The following is a 27075-nucleotide window of genomic DNA, read 5'->3' on the forward strand; positions in this document are numbered from 1 at the left end:
ACACACAGATAAAGCAATGACAAAAACAATAGCAGAAACTTACACTTCAACACTCGAACACACACACACACACACACACGCACACGCACACAAACACACACACGCACGCACACAAACACACGGCACACACACACACACACTCACACATGCACACAACGACACCCATTTTCATAGAAACACAGTAACCCCCTCGTATAAGCGGGAATGAAAGAGTGGTGGCCAATGACCCAGAACAAACAAAAGTCAAAGCTGGCAACTCAGGTTTGTATTCAGGGAAATTTGCACGAAATGCATGCAGAAGATACGAGTTTTCCCTCTATTTTCTCTCTTTGGGAGCGTCAGCTCGGTTTGACATGAAAAACTGAAGAAAAGCCCTGCCTTTTTGCACTGAGAAACTGTGGAAGTAGCGTGTTTACTACTGGGTCTGGCTGTAGTACATTTACCCTCATTTACTTCCTCGTTAGCTTTCAAAGTAAACTCTTTTTTCGTCCCATGCATGCGAAAGTGAGGATGTACTTCCGATGTCACTCAAAACTTTAGAAGTAGTCGCAAAATACCCTGAGTTACTTCCTCGCTTTGCTTCGAGGTAAACCCTTTTTCCGGCCCATGCATACGAAAGTGAGGCAAGTACTTTCGGTGTCACTCAAAACTTCGGGAGTTGTCGCGAACTTCCCCCATAAGCATACGGGCCCTGATAGGTAGGACCTTAACTTCTCACACAGAAGGAGTCAGGAACTCAAGTGGTAAAGTTCAACAAAATGAAGACTTTATTGCTGCTAGAAAATAAAGGATGAGTGGATGAGAATGAAAGGATGTTGATGAAATGATGGGGGAATGAACAAGAACTGCTGGGCTCTGCTCTACTGCTGCACAAAGAAAATTAGTGATGATAATGATGATGATTGATGATCAGGAATGAAGTGAGTGATGTACTCCACTTACTTCGTAATTTTGTTTGTTTGTTTCACAATCAGTAACAGTCACAGTATGAAAAATTAGTCAATTGAATGCATATCAAATATCTCATGGTCAATTTAATTCAATTCAACTTTATTGTCTGCAACAAACAGGAAATGTACTGCAACTACTTTTAGGGCTAAGATGATGATTTTAGTGACATGTGATTCAGTGAAGTTGCTTTTCCTTCCCAGTTTCGCGAAATTATGTGAGTAACTCAGTCGATCATTAATAGTCAGTCAGTAAAGTAGTCAGTGAGTAAGGACCTGATTTTGGGAAACTCATCTCTTCAGTACTGCCTGTGTGAAGATACAGTATAAGCCAAGATAAATGTTTATTCTTCCAAGGTCATAGAATAATCATTCGAAAGTGCTTTTTTTTCATCCAGCCCTCGCCCGATAAGGGAATACTCTAAGTATGCAAATGTGTATTCATACAAACACAGATAATGACGGTCACAAAGAAGAACGAAGACAATGGAATTGAAGACAAAAAAGTCAAACAAAATATAGCGCGCTTGAAAATCATCAAATATGAAATAAATGAAATATACATGGTGCACGAATGAGAGATAGTTCAGGGCAGAAAACTGCTTTGTAGAACGAAGATTTAGAAGAAACGGCTATTAACAATACAAAATATGAGAGAAAAGCCAACAGTCATGCCACCACCACCATCGTCGTAATTAAATTATTAGGCAGGAACACTCACTGAACTATGATTAAGACGCACCTTCAATGGTTCACTCGAAAATGCACCATGGCAATGATATTGATTTAGATTAACATGCGTGGTGAAAACTGTCCACTGTGTCCCGATTCTTTCTGGCAACATTGATTTTTACACAGCTGTTTGGTACGCATATTATCTACTGTAGATAACAGTTGAACCCCGATCAAGGAAAGCAAATTCCAAATGTACAAATGCCAGCAAGTCCCACTCCTCTCAAGAGTGAAAAGGTAGAACTAAGCAAAAGTAACAAATCAACATATATACAGATGTAATAGACACATGTGATGTGAAACATACAACAGTCATGTGCCTTCACACAGCATTTAAACCAAGCATAACCGGACGCTTATACAAGGTATTGGAGTTTGACCTTTTCTTCCCAGACATTTACGAAGTAACATGAGCTTAAACACGATCCAACCCACGTGCAAGTACTTTGCCTCAACCAAGTTGAGTCAGTATGTGTGAGGAAGGATTTAATCAATCAATCAGTCAATATGAGGCTTATATCGCGCGTATTCCGTGGGTACAGTTCTAAGCGCTTGGATTTAAAAAAAAAATTTTTATGCAATTTATATCGCGCACATATTCAAGGCGCAGGGATTTATTGATGCCGTGTGAGATGGAATTTTTTTTACACAATACATCACGCATTCACATCGGCCAGCAGATCGCAGCCATTTCGGCGCATATCCTACTTTTCGCGGCCTATTATTCCAAGTCACACGGGTATTTTGGTGGACATTTTTATCTATGCCTATACAATTTTGCCAGGAAAGACCCTTTTGTCAATCGTGGGATCTTTAACGTGCACACCCCAATGTAGTGTACACGAAGGGACCTCGGTTTTTCGTCTCATCCGAAAGACTAGCACTTGAACCCACCACCTAGGTTAGGAAAGGGGGGAGACAATTGCTAACGCCCTGACCCAGGGTCAAACTCGCAACCTCTCGCTTCCACTCGGCTCACATTGTCGCCAGTGTCTCGTTTGATGGTACGAGCGATTCACTGCTATTCCTGTTCTTTGTGCTTAGCATGTCTCTGTACCGTAGTTTCTATTTCCTTGTGGACCGCCCTGATATGGCCCTTTGTGGTCGGCTGGGCGTTAAGCAAACAAAAAAACAAAACAAAACAATTTCCTTGTGGCTTGTTTGACATTCACTCGGACGTTTGTGCAAACAAGGAAGTTCCGTTGGCATTCAGTCCTTGCTGTCACTGAATCATATCAAAGTGAAGCGGGGCTTTAATGGCCAGATCAAATGCAACAGACATCCGTCAGTCTCGAGAGATATTTGATTGTGTACGCTCTCGACGTTGAAGAGTCGGATTAATAACAAGGAGAACAAGTCGCGTAAGGCGAAAATACAACATTTAGTCAAGTAGCTGTCGAACTCACAGAATGAAACTGAATGCAATGCAGTGTTTCAGCAAGACCGTAGCATCGTCAGTCCGCCGCTCATGGCGAAGGCAGTGAAATTGACAAGAAGAGCGGGGTAGTAGTTGCGCTGAGAAGGATAGCACGCTTTTCTGTACCTCTCTTCGTTTTAACTTTCTGAGCGTGTTTTGAATCCAAACATATCATATCTATATGTTTTTGGAATCAGGAACCGACAAGGAATAAGATGAAAGTGTTTTTAAATTGATTTCGAAAAAAAAATGTTGATAATAATTTTTATATTTTTAATTTTCAGAGCTTGTTTTTAATCCAAATATAACTTATGTATATGTTTTTGTAATCAGAAAATGATGGAGAATAAGATGAACGTAAATTTGGATCGTTTCATAATTTTTTTTATTTTTTTTTACAATTTTTAGATTTTTAATGACCAAAGTTATTAATTAATTTTTAAGCCACCAAGCTGAAATGCAATACCGAAGTCCGGGCTTTGTCGAAGATTACTTGACCAAAATTTCAACCAATTTGGTTGAAAATGAGAGCGTGACAGTGCCGCCTCAACTTTCACGAAAAGCCGGATATGACGTCATCAAAGACATTTATCAACAAAATTAAAAAAACGTCTGGGGATTTCATACCCAGGAACTCTCATGTCAAATTTCATAAAGATCGGTCCAGTAGTTTTCTCTGAATCGCTCTACACACACACACACAGACACACAGACACCATATGACCCTCGTCTCGATTCCCCCCTCTACGTTAATACATTTAGTCAAAACTTGACTAAATGTAACAAGTCGCGTAAGGCGAAAATACAACATTTAGTCAAGTAGCTGTCGAACTCACAGAATGAAACGGAACGCAATGCAATTTTTCAGCAAGACCGTATACTCGTAGCATCGTCAGTCCACCGCTCATGGCAAAGGCAGTGAAATTGACAAGAAGAGCGGTTTAGTAGTTGCGCTGAGAAGGATAGCACGCTTTTCTGTACCTATCTTCGTTTTAACTTCCTGAGCGTGTTTTTAATCCAAACATATCATATCTATATGTTTTTGGAATCAGGAACCGACAAGGAATAAGATGAAAGTGTTTTTAAATTGATTTCGACAATTTAATTTTAATAATCATTTTTATATTTTTAATTTTCAGGGCTTGTTTTTAATCTAAATATAACGTATTTATATGTTTTTGGAATCAGAAAAGGATGGAGAATAAGATGATCGTAAATTTGAATCTTTTTATAAAAAAATAATTTTTTTTACAATTTTCCGATTTGTAATGACCAAAGTCATTAATTAATTTTTAAGCCACCAAGCTGAAATGCAATACCGAAGTCCGGGCTTCGTCGAAGACTACTTGACGAAAATTTCAACCAATTTGGTTGAAAAATGGGAGCGTGACAGTGCCGCCTCAACTTTCACGAAAAACCGGATATGACGTCATCAAAGACATTTATCAAAAAAACGAAAAAAACGTTCGGGGATATCAATCCCAGTAACTCTCATGTCAAATTTCATAAAGATCGGTCCAGTAGTTTGGTCTGAATCGCTCTACACACACGCACGCACGCACGCACACACACACATACACCAAGACCCTCGTTTCGATTCCCCCTCTATGTTAAAACATTTAGTCAAAACTTGACTAAATGTAAAAAGGGTTTAAATCCAGTGAGTGGATTGAGAGCAATATCTGCTTGCATCTGAGAGAATCAGGAGCCTTGACTGAATACAGATCGTAAATGTCAATACTTGTTATTCCCTGACTGGTCCCTCACAACTCTCACTTACTGCTTAGTGCTAGTGCTTTCTTATAGGTTTAGTTCATCACACACCTCACATCATCCCTTACAGCAATGGTTGGTTATTGATGTTTAATGTAACTTAACAACCGGAATGGCTATCCAAGACCGATGCAAGTTTGTTTCCTTTGTTAGGTTAAATAACAGTCTCCTTGTATTTAGGTCTTAAACTGTAAAAATAAGATTCTAAAATGCTCATGTCTCCCTATTTTACTTTACTTCAAATCTTGTTAAAACAAATCTTGATCTGCTCCAAAAAGTTAAAGTATAATCCGGGGGGACGTCCTGGAATAACACCTCAGAGTAGCTGCCCTGTGCCTTCACGACAAACGAGAGAACAGTAATGAGTTGAACAACAATGAATTTCGAATTGTGGACATGACTCTGCTGCACCTTAATTAACGTAGGTTCCACCAAGTCTTGTGTACGTCTGCCTCAACAAAGGCGCCTGAGCATTACACTCCATTGCTTTTGGAACTTGGTGTCTCCTTTCGCAACTTGTAATTGTTCTTGTGATGCTAAGTTCAAATGTTGTAATTTCTGCTCTTCTCCTCCTTCTGTTGTGGAGAGCTGAGGTGCGACATGCATTGCAACAGTGTTTATTTGGTATTCCAGGGGTTGATGATCAATGTTTCGAAACCAAAGTGCTTCTGGGTAACTGTTCTTTTTGTTACAATGACGAAACGCTGAATTAATGTTGTTTTGCGCGGCGTGAAGGGAAAAGTGTTGTATGAGGGGGCTTGAAAACCTTGACCTCTTTTTCTTGGGGCAGCTGCTCGTCAAAAGTGTCTTTCAATCCTTTGATAGAGAGATCAAAGCTGGCCAGCCAATCATCAATTCCCACATCTTCATACGTCAGCAGAGCAGAGCGAGGATGAAGCGTACCCTTGTACAGTTCTGGGCCGTCGGATGAATAGAAACATAGACCTGGATAGTACTCAACCTTTATTTGAATGACGTAAGTATTACAACATGGAGCATCTTTGATAGGATGAAAGCACACTTCTATTGGATTGTCTGGAGGTTTTGACGCTCCGACGTATGTCACGTTGTTTTGAATCCTCGTGTAGATTGAATCGCAAAATTTGTCCCGATCATTGCGGTTGATTTGTATTCCTTCTGTTATGATCTTTCCAGTTTTCACTTCTTTTTTATGAACTTTGGAGCTTTTTTTTGCAACGAAAAACACTGTTGGGTTTTTTGAGTTCGGTTCTTTCCAAACGTCCCAGTCTTTTTTCTGCGAGCGACGTACCTCCAGCACATCTCGAGCTAATCTTTCAGCAGAATCCCACTTTTTGTCCCACTTTGATTCTTCAGACAATCCAATATACACTGATCCGCCTTCCGGGATTTTTGCAAACGCGGAAATATATTCTCCAAGTTTAATATCTTCCCAACAGTACTGTTCAAGACTCTTATTTCCAATGCTGCCAGGTATTATAGCCTTTATTTGAACTGTTGCACTTTCGTGTAATGGTTCACTCCACCCTTTACCACTTTTTCTGCAAATCTTAGCTTCTTTTTTGTACTCTAAGTCAATGCACACGTCGCTTCTGCGTTTGCTGGTGTCTTTTTTGCTGTATCTTTCTCCTGCGAGAACGTGTGCCACTTGGGTGCTTGATGTTTCACCTTTCCCTTTGTTTAGAGATGTCTTTGTTTTGAAGTCAAAGGCGCTGTACGGTCGACATTTACTTCTCGGCTTCACTTTGTACAAAATATGTTTTGTGTCCTTCAGTGACAATGAGAAGATATCGGTGTAGAAAGAAAAATCAGATATCATGCGCTGGAGTCTTTCATCGACTTTCTGATGGAACAGGTCAATATTTTCTAAGGTTGATGCGTGAATGGCTATATAACCACCCTTTGAATTTATCAGACTATTAACGTTTTTGAAGAATTCGTCAAGTTTTTTGCTTTTCTTCTTTGTAAGATCTGACAACTTTGAACCCAGTGATATGGTTGACACAGGCAGCAGCAACTGTTGACATACGCGACAGCGCACACCAGCTGAAAACAAGAAAAATAAAACAATAACAATAACAATAACAATAACAGCACTTAATTATTGTCCATAAAATATTGCATAAAAATGGAAATTTTTCTTCGGCACACCCTGCCTGCCTGTAAATGATTATTGGTATGTATCTTCTGATCCCTGTTATGGACTTAAGTATTACATTTCTAATGTTTCGTTTTGCGCGGAATAACCCAGGCAGCAAAAGATCTGGACATCGTTTATGGGGCAGATGCCAGTTGCCATATGTTGTACATATGTCAGAAATCATATGGCTACCACATGGCTACAATAATTATGCCATGACTCACACAATCTGATCATGACCTGCGGCATATCATAGCCAGCTGGATTCTTGCTGACACGATCAGCGCCACCAGCATTCTCCTCATATACTCAGTATTAGGGCTTACAAACGGAGATTACTTTTACATAATATATGTATATGACTGAAGTATATATATCTATAAGTCAAATTTAACTTACTAAATAAATAAATAAATACTTAGACAAGAGAATATAGGTATATAATTTGTTTTTAAAGGATAACTAGAGAAAGAAAGAAAGGAATCCATCCATAAAGTAATCAGCAAATGCAAAGAAAAATAAATAAATCAAACTTGAATCTAAACACTTATTTTAAAAAAAGTATTGTCTTCCATTAACACTTATTTTAGATACACTCAACAAACTTTTTCTACTGTTACTCTAATTTTATTTAATTACTTTACCTTCAATTTATTTGGTATTAAAAAAACGTTAAAAAATGTATGTTTGTTATATATATCACACTCAACAAAACCAAAAGTAATTATAAATAACCAATCTTAAAGGCTGCCATTCTCGTAGCGTTCCTTAATTAATTCATATTGTTTACATAATTAATTATGTCTCGTAATAGGGTTGATATGTTCAGGTAATGGCATAATATGACCACTGAACATGTTCGTGCTGTTCCCATTCTGCGAACTTGGGATGGACAGTTGTCTCCCGGTTCGGAACTTCGGGACGAAGTTCATTTCAAACGGGGGCGATTGTGACAGGGGAGGCTGCCGCTCCTTTCACAGCAGACTCTGCACCCGAGTTGTTGGCCTTTAAAGTCAACACCCGTGGTTTGTGGAAATCTGTTTGTGATAGGGTGTGGTAGTTTCCGATTGTCTGTATGTTCATGGAAACCTTCGGGTTTGCATAACAGTTTTTAAAGGGCTAAGAAATTAGCCCTAACATTTTCAAACCTGTTTGATTGCACTTCGCTTCCCGAGGTGATCGTAGTGTTTCGGCACACGGTTACATCTGGTCCTGCTCGCAGCGCCAGATGTGGGAATGTCGGGTGGAAGGACAAGGATATATAGCACAGGCAGAGGAGCATACAATTAAGACACCGAAGACAGAGGTTGCTTTAACTTATCTTTTATTGAAGGAGATGTAACTAAAAATAACCACTCAGTTAGCTTATCTAAATCATAAATATTCCAAAACAGTTTAGCTAAATTTGGTTGCAACTAGAAACAATGCTATAAGTTATAAAATAGAAACAATAAACAGAACTCTAATACAAGAAATAGCAATGCTTACATAAAACCAGAAATAGCAATTATGAATTATTCTAGTAGCCAAAAATAGGAACTATGAGTTCTGGTATCTACCAGTACCAGAATCAGAAACAATATATGTATTTAGTGTAAAACCAGAAATATAAACTATGAATATGAAACCAGAAAGCAGTATAATTAAAAAGGCAATATTATTCTGGCAGCAAGAAATATAACTATGAGTTCTGGTATCAACCAGAAAGCAGTGTAAAGAAGAAGGCACTAAAAAGAAAAGAAAATACAATTATAAACAACATGCCTTCTAAGTCACACATGACATAATACAAAGCATAAACCAATGAATGTATCATTTGTCAAAATAATCATGACAAATATAGACAAGTAACAATACAGCCAAAATCCTGCAGACACAGCATTCTCTGAAAGAGAATCCACAGTGAGTTAAACAACTCCACAACAGCTAATGTCAAGGGAAGTAACCAACATCTTCCCTTAGGCCTAAGCCTTGCATAGGAAAATGCTCTACATAAATTAACCAACTGCATGAACCGCAACTGCAAAATAATTGTTATTATTAAGCGTGTTCATCGCCATGAAGACAAATCTTCATCGAGTTGAATAATAACGACAAGAATAAGAAAGATAACTCAGGCATGGGGTAAGCGCAAGCTCTCATGCTTCAAAATGAAGCGTTAGACAACAGTCTATTACTTTACAGGGAAGCGCGACTAAATCATATCGCTTTAGATTAAAAGTCTGCTATGCACCTATGCAACTGCACAAAATGTTAGGTTTTTATCAGTCGCTAAGCTCTTCTGTAGGCAAACACATTTTAAGTGCAAGCGCGACTGCACACAATGTTCAGTTCTATCAGTCGCAAAGTTCTTCTGCAGGCAAGTGCCTTTAAAGTGCAACATGAGAATTAACAGTCAAAATTGTGCATCCTGTAGACAATATCTTCCTATTGTCTGAGATCTTAACTCAGAAGATCTCTATCATTCTCATGCCTGAATTCATCAAAGGAATGATAATCAAAACTCATAAGATTATGTACAGGTAAAAGGGTAATACAAATGAAGACTAGCAAAATATCAGAGTATGAAAATGCATGTGACAAACAGAGTAGAACCAGTAGAGTGACACAGGACAGAATACATAACATGACTGGCTCACACAAAGCCAGACAAAAGACAGGGAAGGTAAGCCATGTACCTGTGTATCAGGGGCGGACCTAGGGGAATGGGGGCGCTCTACTTAAAATGCCTGCCCAATGAAAGGGATCGTTACCGAGGCATGAAGCCGTGTCGGGTGTCACGCACCGGAAGTATTACGCACACCGGATAAGGCTTATTAGATTACAAGCAGTGTCAAAGCTGATACACAGAAGGGGGGGGGGGGGTGGGGGTAAGAGACTAAAACCTCCAAGCCACCTGGCATCTTCTATGATGTACCCTGTCAAAAGAAATGACACCCACTTGACAAAACGCCGTGTCCAACGATACAGACAGGCTGGCGGCACATTACATAACGACCACCTAAATCTGATATAAGAGATTTGAAATGCATCCGGTCGGGGTCTACCCTACGATAGTAAACACAATAAAGTACAGTGCACAAAGACAACCAGGTATTATTTAGTCACTCCTTAGGCACTGATGGTTAGAGGTTACGCTGCTGCTTCTCATCATTTCAAGTTAGGGATTTCCTAGCACAAAGGGCATTATTTAAATGTAAACCCAATGTGACTAGCACACACACACAGGGAATAGCTATAGACAGGGGAGGCAACTGGGTCGGGCAGGAGATAACACACACAAAGAGACGGGGTACGCCACTTGGCTACATAACAGTCAAACAATGGATTCCTCCTTACGTCGCGTGTCTGAGTTTCAAGCATTTTTGAGAGATCGTGGTGTTGTTGTTTCTGGCCAAAGAAAGGCTGAACTAGCGGAATTGTGTCAGTTGGCGAAAGAAATCAACTTGGAGTTTGACCCCGATGGGTTATTTGAAGACAGAGAAGAAGTTATTCTCAATAAACTGACCGACGGTGATGTCAAGTTACCGATCCCTTCTCTCCACACCGGTAACAGTGACCTGTCCGCATTGCCTTTTTTCAGTGTTTTGGATGTGTTTACATATCTTATGAGCACATTGGACTATGCAACTGTGCGAGAGTACCAAAAGTCAGAATGATATACCATGATGACGGATGGATATGTCAAGACATTAGAAGTAGAAGTGGTCAGGTCGTGTAAGATCTACTTTTGTGTGGGCTGTCTCAAGTTGGTCGTGCTTTCTGTCACACGTAAACTTTTGTTTTAATTTCTGTTGGTAAATTCCAGTGTAGCGTGAAGCTAAACAGGAACATTATTTCATAGAGACATCATTTTAACTCGAAGAAAAGACTGTGCACTTAGTTATTAGTAACTATAATGGTGGCAAGAGGTTAATTAGATATTGTGGACATTTACCATGAACCATTTTGTGAAATAAGATTAATTTATGTCGTTTTCGGCGTTCCTTTAGACTACAAAAACCACTTTCTTTGTAAATCTTATCATGGCTTGTTCCCCGCACACCGCCAATTATAACACGTAATGCTTCAAGGTGTAATTTTTCAAGTGTGTTTGATAAGGCTTCGGTACAATTGTCCCATAACACATCAGCGTAATCGAAGTGTGGCAGAATAAAAGATTTATACATTATTTCCAAACTATTTCTACATAACTTATACTTGTAATATCTTAAGCAGTTAATCAACAAAGTGGTCTTTTTCACAATATTTCTAATTTGAGCGTCCCATTTACAATCGTTTTGCAAAAAAATGCCAAGATGCTTGTGTTCTGGTATGTCTTCCAGGAGATTTCCATTAAAAAATAGGGGGTCATTTTGGTTTAAATCACGTTTTATATTCAGCAGTTTAGTTTTGGTTTCATTAAATGTAACTTTCCAGCGTGCTGCCCATCTACTAATTTTATCAAGGTACCTCTCTTCGTTTTAACTTTCTGAGCGTGTTTTTAATCCAAACATATCATATCTATATGTTTTTGGAATTAGGAACCGACAAGGAATAAGATGAAAGTGTTTATAAATTGATTTTGAAAATGTTATTTTGATCATAATTTTAATTTTTTTTTAATTTTCAGAGCTTGTTTTTAATTCAAATGTAACATATTTATTATGTTTTTGGAATCAGAAAATGATGAAAAATAAGATGAACGTAAATTTGGATCGTTTTATAAAAACATTTTTTTTTACAATTTTCAGATTTTTAATGACCAAAGTCATTAATTAATTGTTAAGCCACCAAGCTGAAATGCAATACCGAAGTCCGGCCTTCGTCGAAGATTGCTTGGTCAAAATTTCAATCAATTTGATTGAAAAATGAGGGTGTGACAATGCCGCCTCAACTTTTACAAAAAGCCGGATATGATGTCATCAAAGACATTTATCGAACAAATGAGAAAAACGTCCGGGGATATCATACCCAGGAACTCTCATGTCAAATTTCATAAAGATCGGTCCAGTAATTTACTCTGAATCGCTCTACACACGCACACGCACACACATACACACATACACCATGACCCTCGTCTCGATTCCCCCTCTATGTTAAAACATTTAGTCAAAACTTGACTAAATGTAAAAATGAACGGCAGAACACAGCAACTGACGTAGATTTGGATCGTGGGTGGCACTCGAACTTCCCAGTAGTAGTATAGTAAGGGGGATCTCATGCCTTTTTGAGGACGCCATCTTGAGGACGCATCTTGAGGACGCAATCTTAAAACGTCTTGAAACATCTTGGAACGTTTTACATCTTCGTCTTTGTTCACATCTTTGTCTTAACACCATCTTGAAACGTCTTACGTCTTGAGACCATGTCTTAGAACATCTTGAAACGTCTTGAAACGTCTTACGTTCAAATCTTCGTCTTGACGCCATCTTGAAACGTCTTACGTCTCCATCTTTGTTTAAATCTTCGTCTTGAAACGTCTAACGTCTTGAGTTTTGTTTAAATCTTCGTCTTGACACCATCTTCGTCTTATAACATCTTACAGTTTAATCTTCGTCTTGACGCCATCTTGAAACGTCTTACGTCTCCATCTCTGTCTTGACGCCATTTTGAAACGTCTTACGTCTTTATCTTTGTACAGATTGCGCAATCTTTGCCTCTAGCTCTCATTTTCTTTGTTTTTAAAATTATTTATTTCGTTGTCGAGGGTATAAAATAAGGAACCTAAGGAAGTGTATGTCGACTTACAGCAATGGATCCACGATGGAAACATCCTTTTACCTGTGTCTTGACGCCGTCTTGAAACGTCTTACGTACGTTTCCGTCTTGAACCATCCCTTAACCTGTGTCTTAAGTCTCCATCTTCGTATACCATTTTGTCTTTGTCATTATCAATGTACACAGTTTTGTCTTTCCACTGACCACACCATACACTCAGAGGATAGCGGAGGGTGGTGGGAGGGTGCGGGGTCGATTGCATCAGACGATCAGTACACAAGGTGTTCTACATATGACAGGTCGGTATAAACTGGTCATCAAACCATGATGCAAGAGTTATTGTTGAATAAGAAGTTCCAACTGATTGTGCATACACCAACAACTTTAGTGGCACAAGCTGATGACAGATTTAAAACTCTAAGCCTAGGAGATAATGAATGAGGTGGGGGACAGCAAAACGAAATAGACCACACATGGAAAGAGTGGAAGGTTGCTGGGGTCGATTGCATCAGACAGACTATACGGGTACATAGGGTATCAAACTTATGACAGTTCAGGGTGCAAGCTGTAATTATCAAATACTCACAGAGATCAAACGTTCAGAGAGAGAGAGAGAGAGAGAGAGAGAGAGAGAGAGAGAGAGAGAGAGAGAGAGAGAGAGAGAGAGAGAGAGAGAGAGAGGGAGAGAGAGAGAGAGAGAGAGAGAGAGAGAGAGAGAGAGAGAGAGAGAGAGAGAGAGAGAGAGAGAAAGAGAGTTGACAGTGGATTATTACTTTACAGGCCGTTGGCCCCTGGAAAGGGGTAATATAATTATGCAGTGACAACTTTACCTAAAGCTTGCAGCGTGGAAAAACACCATAATATGGTGTAATGAATAAGACCGGTACATAGCTGCATTCTGCTCCTGTTAGCACACGGCGGGTACAACGTGTTCCCAATGTGCAGCAGAGCGGGGCGACACAAGGGTCCGGGTATGATTGTACCTGTCACCATAGCCAGTGTTGTGTAGAATTCTTTTCTCTGGGCCTCAGTGTATCTGTCATCATGGCCTGCCTTTTATGACAGCCAGTGTTGTGTAGACTTCTTTGTTCTAAGCCTCAGTGTATCTGTCATCATAGATTTCCTTTTCGCCCACCAGTGTTGTGCAGACTTGTTTACTCTGAGCGCCCCTCCCCCCCCCCCCCACACACACACATACATACACACACCTTGGATTATCTCTTTTATAAACAGAAAGATTGCGAGAGACAGAGATAGATAGACAGACAGACAGAGACAGTCAGTCAGCGAGACATTGAGACAGACAGTGAAACAGAAAGGGGGGGGGGGGAGATCGAGAGAGACAAAGACAGAGACGGTTGGGTAGTTATTTTTGTTTAACGTCCCTTTAACCGTTATGGCGATACCCGACTGGGACAGAGGCAGACAGACAGACAGACAGATAGAGGTACACAAATATAGAAACGTAAAGAGAGAGAGACCCAGTTTCTGTTCTGCGTAAATGTTTCAGTTTTCAAAACCATACATAATTGGATTTCTGCCGAGTAAGGTCCTCGGCTGAGTTCATCGCGATCTGGATGTGCAGTTACATGAGACGAACAAGAGTCCGGGTGTGCTTGCTCCTTTCAAAAAGGCAAGCCTGTTTTCACGGCCTGTGTTTGCTTCGAACGTCAGCGTACTCGTGATTATAGCAAGTCAGTCGTGACTCAATTAACCGGGTACAGAAATGTGAAAGACAGCAGCTTTTGTCCGACGTAAACGTATCAACTTACGCTCAACCCCCAACCACCACGATCCCACGATGAGTTCTTCGCGACCCGTATGTGCAGTAGAGTGAGACGTCTCGAGGATCCGGGTACACGTATCGCGTGACCGTGATGAGTCCTTTATCTTCACGCCGGAAAAATAGATCTACATCGTGTTTTGTTGGCGTAACACAAAATATACGGTTCGCATTAGCTCGCGAGAAAAACTTGAGATGGGTGGCTCTATATTTGTTGCTGAGAGAGGCGCTAAACAGCCTGCTCTTAACATCTTGTAGATGAAGAATGTTCAGCATATATTTTTCTTTGTTTCCACTATACTATATTTACCTAAATGCGATTTTAACAGTTGCTTCAGCATTATCAACTCTCCCAGAGTCTTACTTTTTGTGGAATATTGGTACGTTTGACCTTTGCACGCTTCCCACGTATGCAGTTTGCACATGCTGTAATGTCATGAGTTAGCTACAATGTATGTGACAGTGCCGCCTCAACTTTTACAAAAAGCCGGATATGACGACATCAAAGATATTTATCGGAAAAAAGAAAAAAATGTCCGGGGTTATAATTCCCAGGAACTCTCACGTCAAATTTCATAAAGATCGGTCCAGTAGTTTAGTCTGAATCGCTCTACACACACACACACGCACAGACAGACAGACAGACAGGCAGACACACACACATACACCACGACCCTCGTCTCGATTCCCCCTCTATGTTAAAACATTTAGTCAAAACTTGACTAAATGTAAAAAGGAACCTTCTTGGTACGGAAATATAACGTGGAAAACTTGTAATTATAGGTGCTGGACTTTCAAATTCAACTTGATCGCACATGTCGCCCTTAATTGTCTCTCTCACTGCTTTCTTATTACTCTTGCAAGTTGAAACCACCCATCCCCCTCTTGCTTGATGGCAACTTTAATTAAACTTCTCCTTTTTCCCAACCGTTTTGTCCCAGCATATAACCACTTCATGTCCCTAATTGGCACTAGTTTCTCTGAGGACGTTCAACTTAGGTTATTAAACCAACCAACCAACCGTTTTGATACTACCCATGTATCATGTATGTTTCTGAACATTTTGTTTTTATTTGGTATTGCTTCATTTTGCTTTTTTTTTTATTTACAATGTATAATCTGTGAAAAAAGGGCCAAAACCAAATAACTTTTAGTTTCCGATGACAAGGTGTAGTGTATTTAACAAAAAAAGTTTGATTGTAATGATTGCTTCCATTTTCTGTGCACCTTCCACCTCTACAACATGCATACACTTGATAGATATATATACTAGAATGAATACCCGCTTCGCCGGGTAGCCGGCTTCGCCGGGAAGAAGTACTTAGAGCCGTACGCCGGCTTCGCCGGGTCCGAACAATGGACCCGCCAAGCTTAGGTCCCTCCCAGATTCGTGGAATGGGAACTGCACGAAAATGATTCAGTGGCCATAATGCCATTCCTGACCATACCGAGTCCCATCCTTGTCGACGAATGTAACCGTGTTAATCACCTTTGGAGGCGAACTCCACTCAAACAGGATTGAGCAATTTAGAGGTTATCTCTAAGCCCTTTTGAACTGTTATGGCTTCTCAAAGGAAGGCCAGTACATACAAATACACAAAAGCCGCCAGACCACATCACAAACAGAACTGAACAATCCCCAGGTGTTGCCCACATAGAGACACACACACACACACACACACACACACACACACACACACACACACACAAACACAGAGAAGCCGTATATATAGAGAGATAGATGACAGTGTATTTTTCGCGTGGCTATAAATTGATTCGACCTTTGCACTTTTACAGTGAGGATAATTTACGGGTCCAATTTACGTTCTGGACACTGCGGTGACCTTCTAAAAATAGTAACAGAACGCCGGGAATATCCGAAGATGCCCCACTCATACTATAGTGCACCATACGAAGGAAGGGAGGTAAACGCTGAAAACCTGGAGAAGATAAGGAAGAGTTACTTATAATGGTGAAATGAACACAAAAACCAAAATCGGTTCAGCGCTGCGCGCTGAGAGCACGTGTTGAAATATCTCATCGATGATATTGTGTCCGGGGTGTAGCTGAATACGGTGTCCAAATTTGAAAAAGATCCACCGAGAACTTTGGCGTTGTGATGTGGTGTAGCGGCTTTGGTGTGTCGGTATGGGGGCCCGGGTAGCTGAGGTGGAACCAAAATCGGTTCAGCGCTGCGCGCTGAGAGCACGTGTTGAAATATCGACCAGGTTGTGTCCTGTCCCGGGTCTACCTGAATATGCCCACCAAATTTGAAGCAGATCCATCGAGAACTTTGGCCGTGCATCGCGCACAACCACACACACACACACACACACACACACACACAGACAGACACACAGACAGACAGACAGACACTAGTCGTATATATATATATAGATAGCAGTAACGGATGTTATTTGTGTTTTGGCCAATTACAAACATTTAATTCTTGTACACAGATTAAAGACAGTTTCCCTTCCAGGTCAAATGTCTTAATGATGCAAATACAAATAAAATACCCCCAAACTGTTCTGAAACGATCAAGTTTCGTTTGAAATACTTCATTTCTTATGGAAGGAATACACACTGGCACACAGTCTTTTGTTGTCTTGGCTTGCGGCCTAAATCTGACACAACAAGGCTCGAAGAAGGGACATAATGCTTTATTTCATATATTAAAAAGAAATACATGTAGTGTCAACACTCAGTTGGCAGTAGGCCAGAGACATAGTAGGCAGTGCAAAGTTACTAAAAAGTGACCTAAGTTGAAAAGATGTGTATTTCTACTCCAGACATTATGGAGGCTCTGGTGTCACTAATATCAATGTGCTGTCTTTGCTTTGTTTAGCGACCAGCATCAACGAGGCGCATAGAGGACTGCCTGGGAGAAGAGGACCACCAGGACAAAGAATGAAATCGATTGAATATGCTGTGCTGTTGCCCTGCAAAGCTGCGTGCATTTTTAGTTTCTCCGCAACATAATATGCATGTTTTTGTTATGAAATGAAATTTTTGATCGTATCTTGAGTTTATATGGTGTTACATGTAATAGTCCTTATGATCTGTGACTGAGTGTGAAAGTTGGTGTGTGTGCGTCTATACATTTACCAAAACCTACATTCACTCTCAACGTTGCATTCACGTCGAAATCAAACCAAACCACAACCACAACCAACAATTTACGTTGTGTCGACGTGTAATTCATGTCAATTTTATCAGAAAAAAATGCACCAAAACAAAAATTTTACGTTGTGTCAACGTAGAATTCACGTAATTTTTCATCTAAATTTTGACCTAAAATTTACGTTCCATTCACGTGGACATTACGTAAAAATGCAAAGCAATTTCAACCAAACCACAACCACAACCAAAAATTCACGTTGTGACAACGTAAAATTCACGCAATGTTTTTACGAACAATCCACCTCCACCAATAATTCACGTTGCATTCACGTTGGTGTCACGTAAAATGCAACGTTGTTTTCCAACGTTATTCCCACGTGATTTCGTCCATACAAATCTACGTAAAAAAAACGTTGAAACGCAACGTAAACCCAACGTGAATATAACGTGAATACAACGTAAAATTGTTTGATGGGAAGGATGTCCATTTTCACCCCTGGCCTTCATTTTGGCGGTGGAAATACTTGCTATTAAAATTAGGAAAAGTGACAGAACGTGTGTTAAATGACCCTTCAAAGATGAGGGTGTCTTGAAAATTAAACAGTTAGCAGATGACATTATTTTTACAGAACAGTGGTGATGTTTTTAAAGATAAAGATATAATAATACAGTTTTCCCAGTTCTCAGGACTGACCCTGAATGTTAATAAAACCAAAATAATGAAAATTAGACAGCATTGTGGTCAGCAAAAGTTTCCCTTTGAGTGCACAGATAAGATTCGGATTTTGGTTATTTGTTTTGTAAGAAATGATAGAGCAATACATGTTGATGAGAAATGGGTATTAGGAGTTCAGAAGATTAAGAAGTTGATTAAGATTTGGAGTCGAAGAGATTTAAGTATTCACGGTAAAATTTTAATAATAAAATGTTATTTTATTTCACAGTTGGTATTTGTGATGCAGACGATTGGATTGACAGATCGGGATTTGGACAGAGTTGAATATTTTGTTTTATAAGTTTATTTGGCAGAGAAAGTGTTCGAATAAAAAAAGCATTTGAAAAAGTTAAAAGAATAGTAATGGAGAAAGAAATGAGTGAAGGTGGGTTGATAATGTTAAATGTGCACATTATGCAAGAGTCTTTTTATGTACAATGGGTTGGACGTTTGTATGAAAAGAAGGGAGAACATTGGACGTTTTTACCGCTATGGTTTCAGGGTATGGTTGTTTTGATTTGAATGTTAAACCGAGTAAGGAATTGAATTTGACAATGATTGGAAGCCCATTTTGGCAGAGGGTAGTGTGGACACATTTGAATTACAAGCTTAGGATGGAAGATGTTAATATTGATGTACACAATTTTTATTAACAGATTTTGTGGAGCAATGATTTGATTCGGTATAAAGGGAAAATGTTTTATTCCTATTGAAAAAATGCTGGGATTGAAAGGGTAAGTGATTTGTTTAAAGTTGATGAAAAGAGATTAATGTCTGCAACAGATGTACATATATATACAAATTGGAAAGAACAATGCAAATAATTTTTGTTTACACTTATTTATTTTTTACAAAGACAACACAAGCAAGCAATGAGGACATTATGAACGTACTGCCTGCTTAATAATAATACAGTCAAAGAAAATAAACCAACAAAAAACCCACACAAAAAAACAATTAACAAGTCGCGTAAGGCGAAATTACTTGATTTCGTCTAGCTGTGGAACTCACATAATGAAACTGAACGAACTGCATTTTTTCACAATGACCGTAGTCCAGGTAGTCCGCCGCTCGTGCAAAACGCAGTGATATTAACAAGCCTGTTTAGCGCGGTAGTGGTTGCGCTGTGCCGCATAGCACACTTTTCTGTACATCTCTTCGTTTTAACTTTCTAAGCATGTTTTTAATCCAAGCATATCATATCTATATGTTTTTGGAATCAGGAACCGACAAGGAATAAGATGATATTGTTTTTAAATCGATTTCGGAAATTTTATTTCAATCATAATTGTTATATTTTTAATTTTCAGAGCTTGTTTTTAATCCGAATATAACATAACTATATGTTTTTGGAATTAGAAAATGATGAAGAATAAGATGAACGTAATTTTGGATCATTTTATAAAAAAAAAAACCAATTAATTACAATTTTCAGATATTTAATGACCAAAGTCATTAATTAATGTGTAAGCCTCCAAGTTGAAATGCAAGACCAAAGTCCGTCCTTTGTCGAAAATTGCTTGGCCAAAATTTCAATCAATGTTATTGAAAAATGAGGGTGTGACAGTGCTTCCTCAACTTTTACAAAATGCCGGATATGACGTCATCAAAGACGTTTATCCAAAAAATGAAAACAATTCCGGGGATATCATACCCAGGAACTCTCATGTAACATTTCATAAAGATCGGTCCAGTAGTTTACTCTGAATTGCTATACACACACACGCACGCACAGACAGACACACACACATACACCACGACCCTCGTCTCGATTTCCCCCTCCATGTTAAAACATTTAGTCATAACTTGACTAAATGTAAAAAGACATATATATACACAAATCATCACATCTCTGCACAACCTAGCGTACTACCTAACCAACTAAGGACCATAATTCTACAAATTTGGTAATTTTCTTTATTTGGTGTTTAACGTCGTTTTCAACCACTTTCTTTTCTTTCTTTATTTGGTGTTTAACGTCGTTTTCAACCATTCAAGGTTATATCGCGACGGGGAAAGGGGGGAGATGGGGTAGAGCCACTTGTTAATTGTTTTTTGTTCACAAAAGCACTAATCAAAAAATTGCTCCAGGGTATTGCAACGTAGTACAATATATGACCTTACTGGGAGAATCCAAGTTTCCAGTACAAAGGACTTAACATTTATTACATACTGCTTGACTAAAATCTTTACAAGGGTAAAAGGAGAAACAGAATCCGTTAGTCGCCTCTTACGACATGCTGGGGAGCATCGGGTAAATTCTTTCTCGTCCCAACCAATATGGGACTCCCCTAACCCGCAGGGGGTGTTTTCAACCACGAAGGTTATATCGCGACGGAAATGTGGTAATGATACCAGCATTGAAACTGGAATATTTTTCTATCTCAAATCTATATTTTAAATTCCTTAAACATATTTCTAACAAAGGCCTTGTCTCGTGTAACTTACACTTATGAATGTAAAACCTTGAAAACAAAATAACAACATCCAAAACCACATCTACATTAATACTTTACATACAACCAAACAAAATAAATTCTGTAAAGGAAAGATTTGCGCGGTGAATACAACTTTTATTTTAAAAATCTTCAAAATCATTCCAACATTTTCGACTTAGGGCAATACCAAAATAAATGGGATATTGTTTTGTTTTCATTCTTACAAGATGCACAAAGGGGACTGTCAAGAATACTTTGATGAAATAACCGGCTAGTAACACCAAAGATGCGATAAAGAAATCTGGTTTGAAAACTTCTGAGCTGTGTATCCTTTGTTGCTATAGAACACTTATTAAAAATCTGTTTTGAATTCAGGTTGCAAAAAACCGTGTTCCATCTGTTCATGCCTGCAGGGTTATCGTCAAATTTTGAGTTAAACAAAACTTCTTTAATTGCCTGTTTGCCTCTACAAAATTTTAATAATCTGCCACGGTTTATAATCCCTAATCTGAAAACCATTTAACGAATCAATTTTTACTTTTCTCTGATATTTTCGTAAGGACTTAATCAATCCTTCATAGAATAACAAATTAGATTGAACAAAAGGAAAATTTAAACTAAATTCTTACAAGGTAAAAAAACTTCCATTTAAATGTAACAACTGATGGACAAACACTACATCATTTGCAATCCATTCCTTATTTACTATTGTACCATGGTCTCATATAATGTTCAAATTGTAATGTTTACATTCGAAAACAAAATCATTCACCTCGCTTAAGGAACAGCATTTCTTATGATGTTTCGAAACATCCTTCCAAAAAGGGTTACCACATCGTTTCATTATGACATTTACATACTCGGCACCCACTTTAAATATGTCTTTCATTCCAGTTATCATATCAAAAATAAGCTTTATTACATCAAATTCGTACATCTTGAATCTGCGAATCCAATTTATCTTTACTGATGCCACAAAAGTAATGTCAATCATATTCAGACCACCATTGCAAAAGGGTCTGCAAACGACATTCCGCCGAATCTTTGCATTTTCTCGTAGAAAGTCTTCGGTGGGTCTGGCAATACAGTTAATAAATAAACCAATTTTGAAAGGACAAAAGTTTTTAAAAATTATATTTCTACCGAATAGAGTTAACTGTCTTCGGCTCCAATCCTTTAACATTCTTTTAATCTCTTTTAATTTTCCTTCATTATTAATTTCCAAAATGTTGCAATGCAAATATACTATTGGATTAGTGGGCATTAATAAATGCATTACCCAAACTATGGATTAATTGGATCGAGAATAAACATATTGTTGTACACACGGATAAGTTGTTTGATGGTAGCCTGTATAGGACAAAAATAAGCCAAAAAAGAAAAATAATAGAAAGCAGTGTAATTACTGCGGTAGAAAAACCTTGTGTATATAAGTTTTGGTTGAGGAAGTTTGGTGTACAAGCACATAAGGAATTTGGACCCTTGCCTATGTTTCAAAAGAAGTGAGGTTAAGAGAATTGCAATGGAAATTGTACATAACATATGTATCCAACAAATATTTTATTATGTAAAATGCAAGTCAGAGAGAATAACAGATGCTGTATATGTTGTACGGAAGTTGATTTTGTTGAAAACATTGTTATGCGTGTATACCGGTAAAGTTGTTTTGGACGAAGATAGAAAATTGGACAGAGGAAAAGATTGGATTAAGGGTTAATTTTAAAATGCAGGATATAATATGTGGGTATCAAGACACAAGTTATTGTAAAAAGATGAGAAATGTTGCAAATCACGTAATAATGATTGGGAAAATGTGTTTTCGTATTTTTAGAAAGACATCTTGTGGTGGGTCAGTGTTTGTAATTTTTGAGTTTCAAATATTAAGCAGAACAAGAAGAGCAAACGCTCGATCGAGTCACTTTCGCAGTTCTGAATATTATATGAGGCATCAGATGGACAGGAAGAAATTGCTATTCACAACACAATGAGTCACGTTCACATAAAATTTGAGCCCGGTCACTTTTATAGTTTCCGAGAAAAGCCCAACATTAAGTTGTGTGTTGCCGAACAGAAAAGGCTAGTTATCTCCCTTGTTTTTCTGATAACGTTCGTAAAAGGCTACAGATGTAAATACTTTGATGTAAAGAATAATCCTACAAAGTTTCAATCACATCCGATGAACTTTGTCAAAGATATAAAATGTCTAATTTTTCCTTTGACGCTGACCTGTGACCTTGAAAAAGGTCAAAGGTCAACGAAACCATCGTTAAAGTGTAGAGGTCATTGGAGGTCACGACTAAACAAAATATGAGCCCGATCGCTTTGATAGTTTCCGAGAAAAGATATAAAATGTCTAATTTTTCCTTTGACGCTGACCTGTGACCTTGAAAAAGGTCAAAGGTCAACGAAACCATCGTTAAAGTGTAGAGGTCATTGGAGGTCACGACTAAACAAAATATGAGCCCGATCGCTTTGATAGTTTCCGAGAAAAGTCCAACGTTAAGGTGGTGTCTACGGACGGCCGGCCGGCCGGACAGACTAACACTGACCGATTACATAGAGTCACTTTTTCTCAAGTGACTCAAAAATTGAATTATAATTATAAGGTGTGCGTACTATTTGTGTAATTGAAAATAGAAAATATCCATTTTGTGTTCATGTACTATGCGGCAGGGCCGGCCTACCGGGGGGGTTATGGGGGTTGCGCAACCCCCCCCCCCCCCTAGCCTAAACATGTACCTCACTTATTTAATACATTTTTTATTATTGTTTATTTTATGCCGTTTCATGCAAGGAGCGACCATTTTCCTATCTCAGAATATGACCTACCCATCAGCTTCAGGGGGCTTTGCCCCCTGACCCCCACAAGAGGCTCTGCCCCTTGACCCCGCAAGGGGGAACATCACCCTGGACCACCACTGGCAACCCCCCTCCTCTTAGCCTAGTCCGGCCCTGTATACGTATAAAAATTAAAAAAACAACGAAGAAGGATGCTCACCGCCTATTTCTAAAAAAAATGGATAAAAAAGAAAAAGAAAAAAAAGAAGAGGAAGAAAACAGTTAAAGGAGGGTTTGAAGCAGCCTGCATGGAACTGAGATCCGCCCCCCCCCCCCCCCAAACAAAACTCAGGTATTGAGTCAGTCAGTAAAGAAGTCAGTGATTAAGGACCTTATTTTGGGAAACTCATCTCTTCAGTACTGCCCGTGTGAAGATACAGTAAGTCAAGATAAATTTTTAATTTTCTAAGGTCATGGAATAAGCATACAAAAGTGTTTTTTTTCATCCAGCCCTCGCCCAATAAGGGACTACTCTAATTATTCATTTATGTTTACATACAAACACAGGTCATGACGGTCACTTTCCTTTCTTTCTTTTACTTTATTTGGTGTTTAACGTCGTTTTCAACCACGAAGGTTATATCGCGACGGGCATGACGGTCACAAAGAAGCACGAAGACAATGGAACTGAAGAAAAACCAGTCAAACAAAATATAGTGTGCGCTTGGAAATCATCAAAATAATATGAAATATATGAAATATACATGGTGCACGAATGAGAGATAGTTAAGGGTGGAAAACTGCTTTGTAGAACGAAGGTTTAGAAGAAACAGCTATTTCGCAATAACAAATATCAGAGCAAAAAAACCCAGTCATGCCACCACCACCACGGTCATTATTTTATTATTTGCAGAAACACTCACTGAACTATGATTAAGACGCACCTTCAATGGTTCAATCGAAAATGCACCATTGCAATGATATTGATTTAGATTAATGTGCGTAGTGGTAACTGCCTACTGAGTCCCGATTCTTTTTAGCAACATTAATTTTCACACAGCTGTTTGGTACGCATATTATTTAGATAACAGTTGAACCCCGATCGAGGAAAGCAAATTCCAAATGTAGCAAATGCCAGCAAGTCCCACTCCTCTCAAGAGTGAAAAGGTAGAACTAAGCAAAAGTAACAAATCAACATATATACAGATGTAATAGACACATGTGATGTGAAACATACGACAGTCATGTGCCTTCACACAGCATTTAAACCAAGCATAACCGGACGCTTATACAAGGTATTGGAGTTTGACCTTTTCTTCCCAGACATTTACGAAGTAACATGAGCTTAAACACGATCCAACCCACGTGCAAGTACTTTGCCTCAACCAAGTTGAGTCAGTATGTGTGAGGAAGGAAGTAAGAACTCTAACATTGTCGCCAATTAAATATGATTCACTGCTATTCCTCTCCTTTGTGCTTAGCATGTCTCTGTACCGTAGTTTCTATTTCCTTGTGGCTTGTTTGGCATACACTCGGACGTTTGTGCGAACAAGGAAGTTCCGCTGGTGTGCTTTGGCTGCTTTGTGCCACACTGCGTCTGCTCCAACAGTCAGAAGCTCGAGTCACGTTGCGCATTCAGTTCTTGCTTCACTGAATCATTGATGTTTGAATCATATGAAAGTGAAGCAGGGCTGTAATAGCCAGATTAAATACAGTAGACATCCGTCAGTCCCTTACAAAAACAAAAAGAACAGTGTTGAGTGAAGGTTGAATTGTGGACATGACTCTGCCGCACCTTAATCAACAAAGATCCCACAGAATCTTGTTTCTGCCTCTAAAAAGGCGCCTGAGTGTTACACTCCATAGTTTTTGGAGTTTGTGATGCTAATTTCAAGTGATGTAATTTATACTCTTCTTTTGCTTCTGTTGTGGAGAGCTAAGGTTCGACACGCGTTGCAACAGTGTTTAGTTGGGTTTCCAGATTTTTTTATGAGCAATGCTTCTTTGTGACTTTTCGTTTTGTAACAAAAGACAAAATTAGTTTTTCTTTGCGCGGCTTCAATGGAAAAATGTTTCATGGGGTGGCTTGAACACCTTGATATCTTTTTCTTGGGGTAGCTGCCTCTCAAAAGTGTCTTTCAATCCTTTAATAGAGAGATCAAAGCTGGTCAGCCAATCCTCAATATCAACATCTGCATACGTCAGCTGAGAAGAGCTAGGATCAAGCGTACTCTTGTACAGCTCTGGCCCGTTCGGTGAATAGAAACATAGACCTGAATAGTACTCAACCTTTATTTGAATGACGTAAGTATCACAACATGGGGCATTTGTGACAGGGTGAAAGCACACCTCTATTGGATTGTCTGGAGGTTTTGACGCTCCGACGTATATCAAACTGCTTTTAATCCTTCTGTAGATTGAATCGCGAAATTGTTTCTGATCAGTTTGGTTGATATGTATTCCGTCTGTTATGATCTTTCCCGTTTTCACTTCCTTTTCATGAGCTCTGGAGCTTTTTCTTGCCACGAAAAACAAGGTTGGGTTTCTTGTGTTCGGTTCTGTCCACACATTCCATTCTGTTTTCTGCGAGCGACTTACCTCCAGCACATCCCCAGCTGATCCTTCAGCAGAATCCCACTTTGTATCCCACCTTGATTCTTCAGACAGTCCAATATATACTGATGCACCTTCCGGGATTTTTGCAAACGCAGAAATATATTCTCCAAGTTTAATTTCTTCCCAACAGTACTGTTCAAGGTTCTTGTTCCCAATGCTGCCAGGTATAGCCTTTACTTGCACAGTTGCACTTTCGTGTAATGGTTCCCTCCACCCATTTCTGCAAATTGTAGCTTCTTTTTCGTACTCTAAGTCAATGCACACATCGCTTCCGCGTTTGCTGGTGTCCTTTTTGCTGTATCTTTCTCCTGCGAGAACATGTGCCACTTGGGTGTTCGATGTTTCACCTTTCCCTTTGTTTAGAGATGTCTTTGTTTTGAAGTCAAAGGCGCTGTACGGTCGAAATTTACTTCTCGGCTTCACATTGTACAAAATGTGGTTTTCGTCCTTCAGTATCAATGTGAAGATATCAGTATAGAAAGAAAAATCAGATATCATGCGCTGGAGTCTTTCATCGACTTTCTGATGGAACAGGTCGATATTGTCTATGGTCGATGCGTGAATGGCCACATAACCACCCTTAGAATTTATCAGACTGTTAACACTTTTGAAGAATTCGTCAAGTTTTTTGCTTTTCTTCTTTATAAGATCTGACAAATCTGAATCAAGTACTATGGTTGACACCGGCAGCAGCAACTTTTTACATACGCACCAGACCCCATCAGCTGAAAACAAGAAAAAGAAAGCTTGCTTTGGTATTTATCTTTTGAGCCATGTTTTGGATTAAATCATTGCATGCCTACTAGTGTTTCTTCTTCGGGGAACAGGTCACTCGCCTTTTGCTTCAGTATTTCAGCCCCACATTTTCCCACTCTCGACACATGCCCCCCCCCCCCCCCCCTGACTCTGACAAATGCAGTGGACTCTCTATCGG

At 39.1% G+C, this 27075-nt stretch overlaps 1 protein-coding gene and 1 long non-coding RNA gene across 2 annotated transcripts in view; one reads left to right on the plus strand and one right to left on the minus strand.

Moving 5' to 3' along the window:
- Nucleotides 1-27075, plus strand: part of LOC138948655 (uncharacterized) — a 163877-nt gene that overhangs the window by 85258 nt on the left and 51544 nt on the right. The gene's annotated exons all lie outside the window — the stretch shown is intronic.
- Nucleotides 4335-6888, minus strand: LOC138948073 (uncharacterized). The gene has a single exon (XM_070319601.1). It carries the CDS (start codon nt 6665-6667, stop codon nt 5579-5581), a length of 1089 nt encoding a protein of 362 aa, XP_070175702.1. The 5' UTR covers nt 6668-6888; the 3' UTR covers nt 4335-5578.

The sequence above is a fragment of the Littorina saxatilis genome, linkage group LG15, assembly GCF_037325665.1.
Source record: "Littorina saxatilis isolate snail1 linkage group LG15, US_GU_Lsax_2.0, whole genome shotgun sequence".
Taxonomy (NCBI): Eukaryota; Metazoa; Mollusca; class Gastropoda; order Littorinimorpha; family Littorinidae; genus Littorina; species Littorina saxatilis.

Excerpts from the sequence above, each read along its gene's own strand:
- LOC138948073 (XM_070319601.1), bottom strand. The coding sequence starts at position 6,667 with ATGATATCTGATTTTTCTTTCTACACCGATATCTTCTCATTGTCACTG.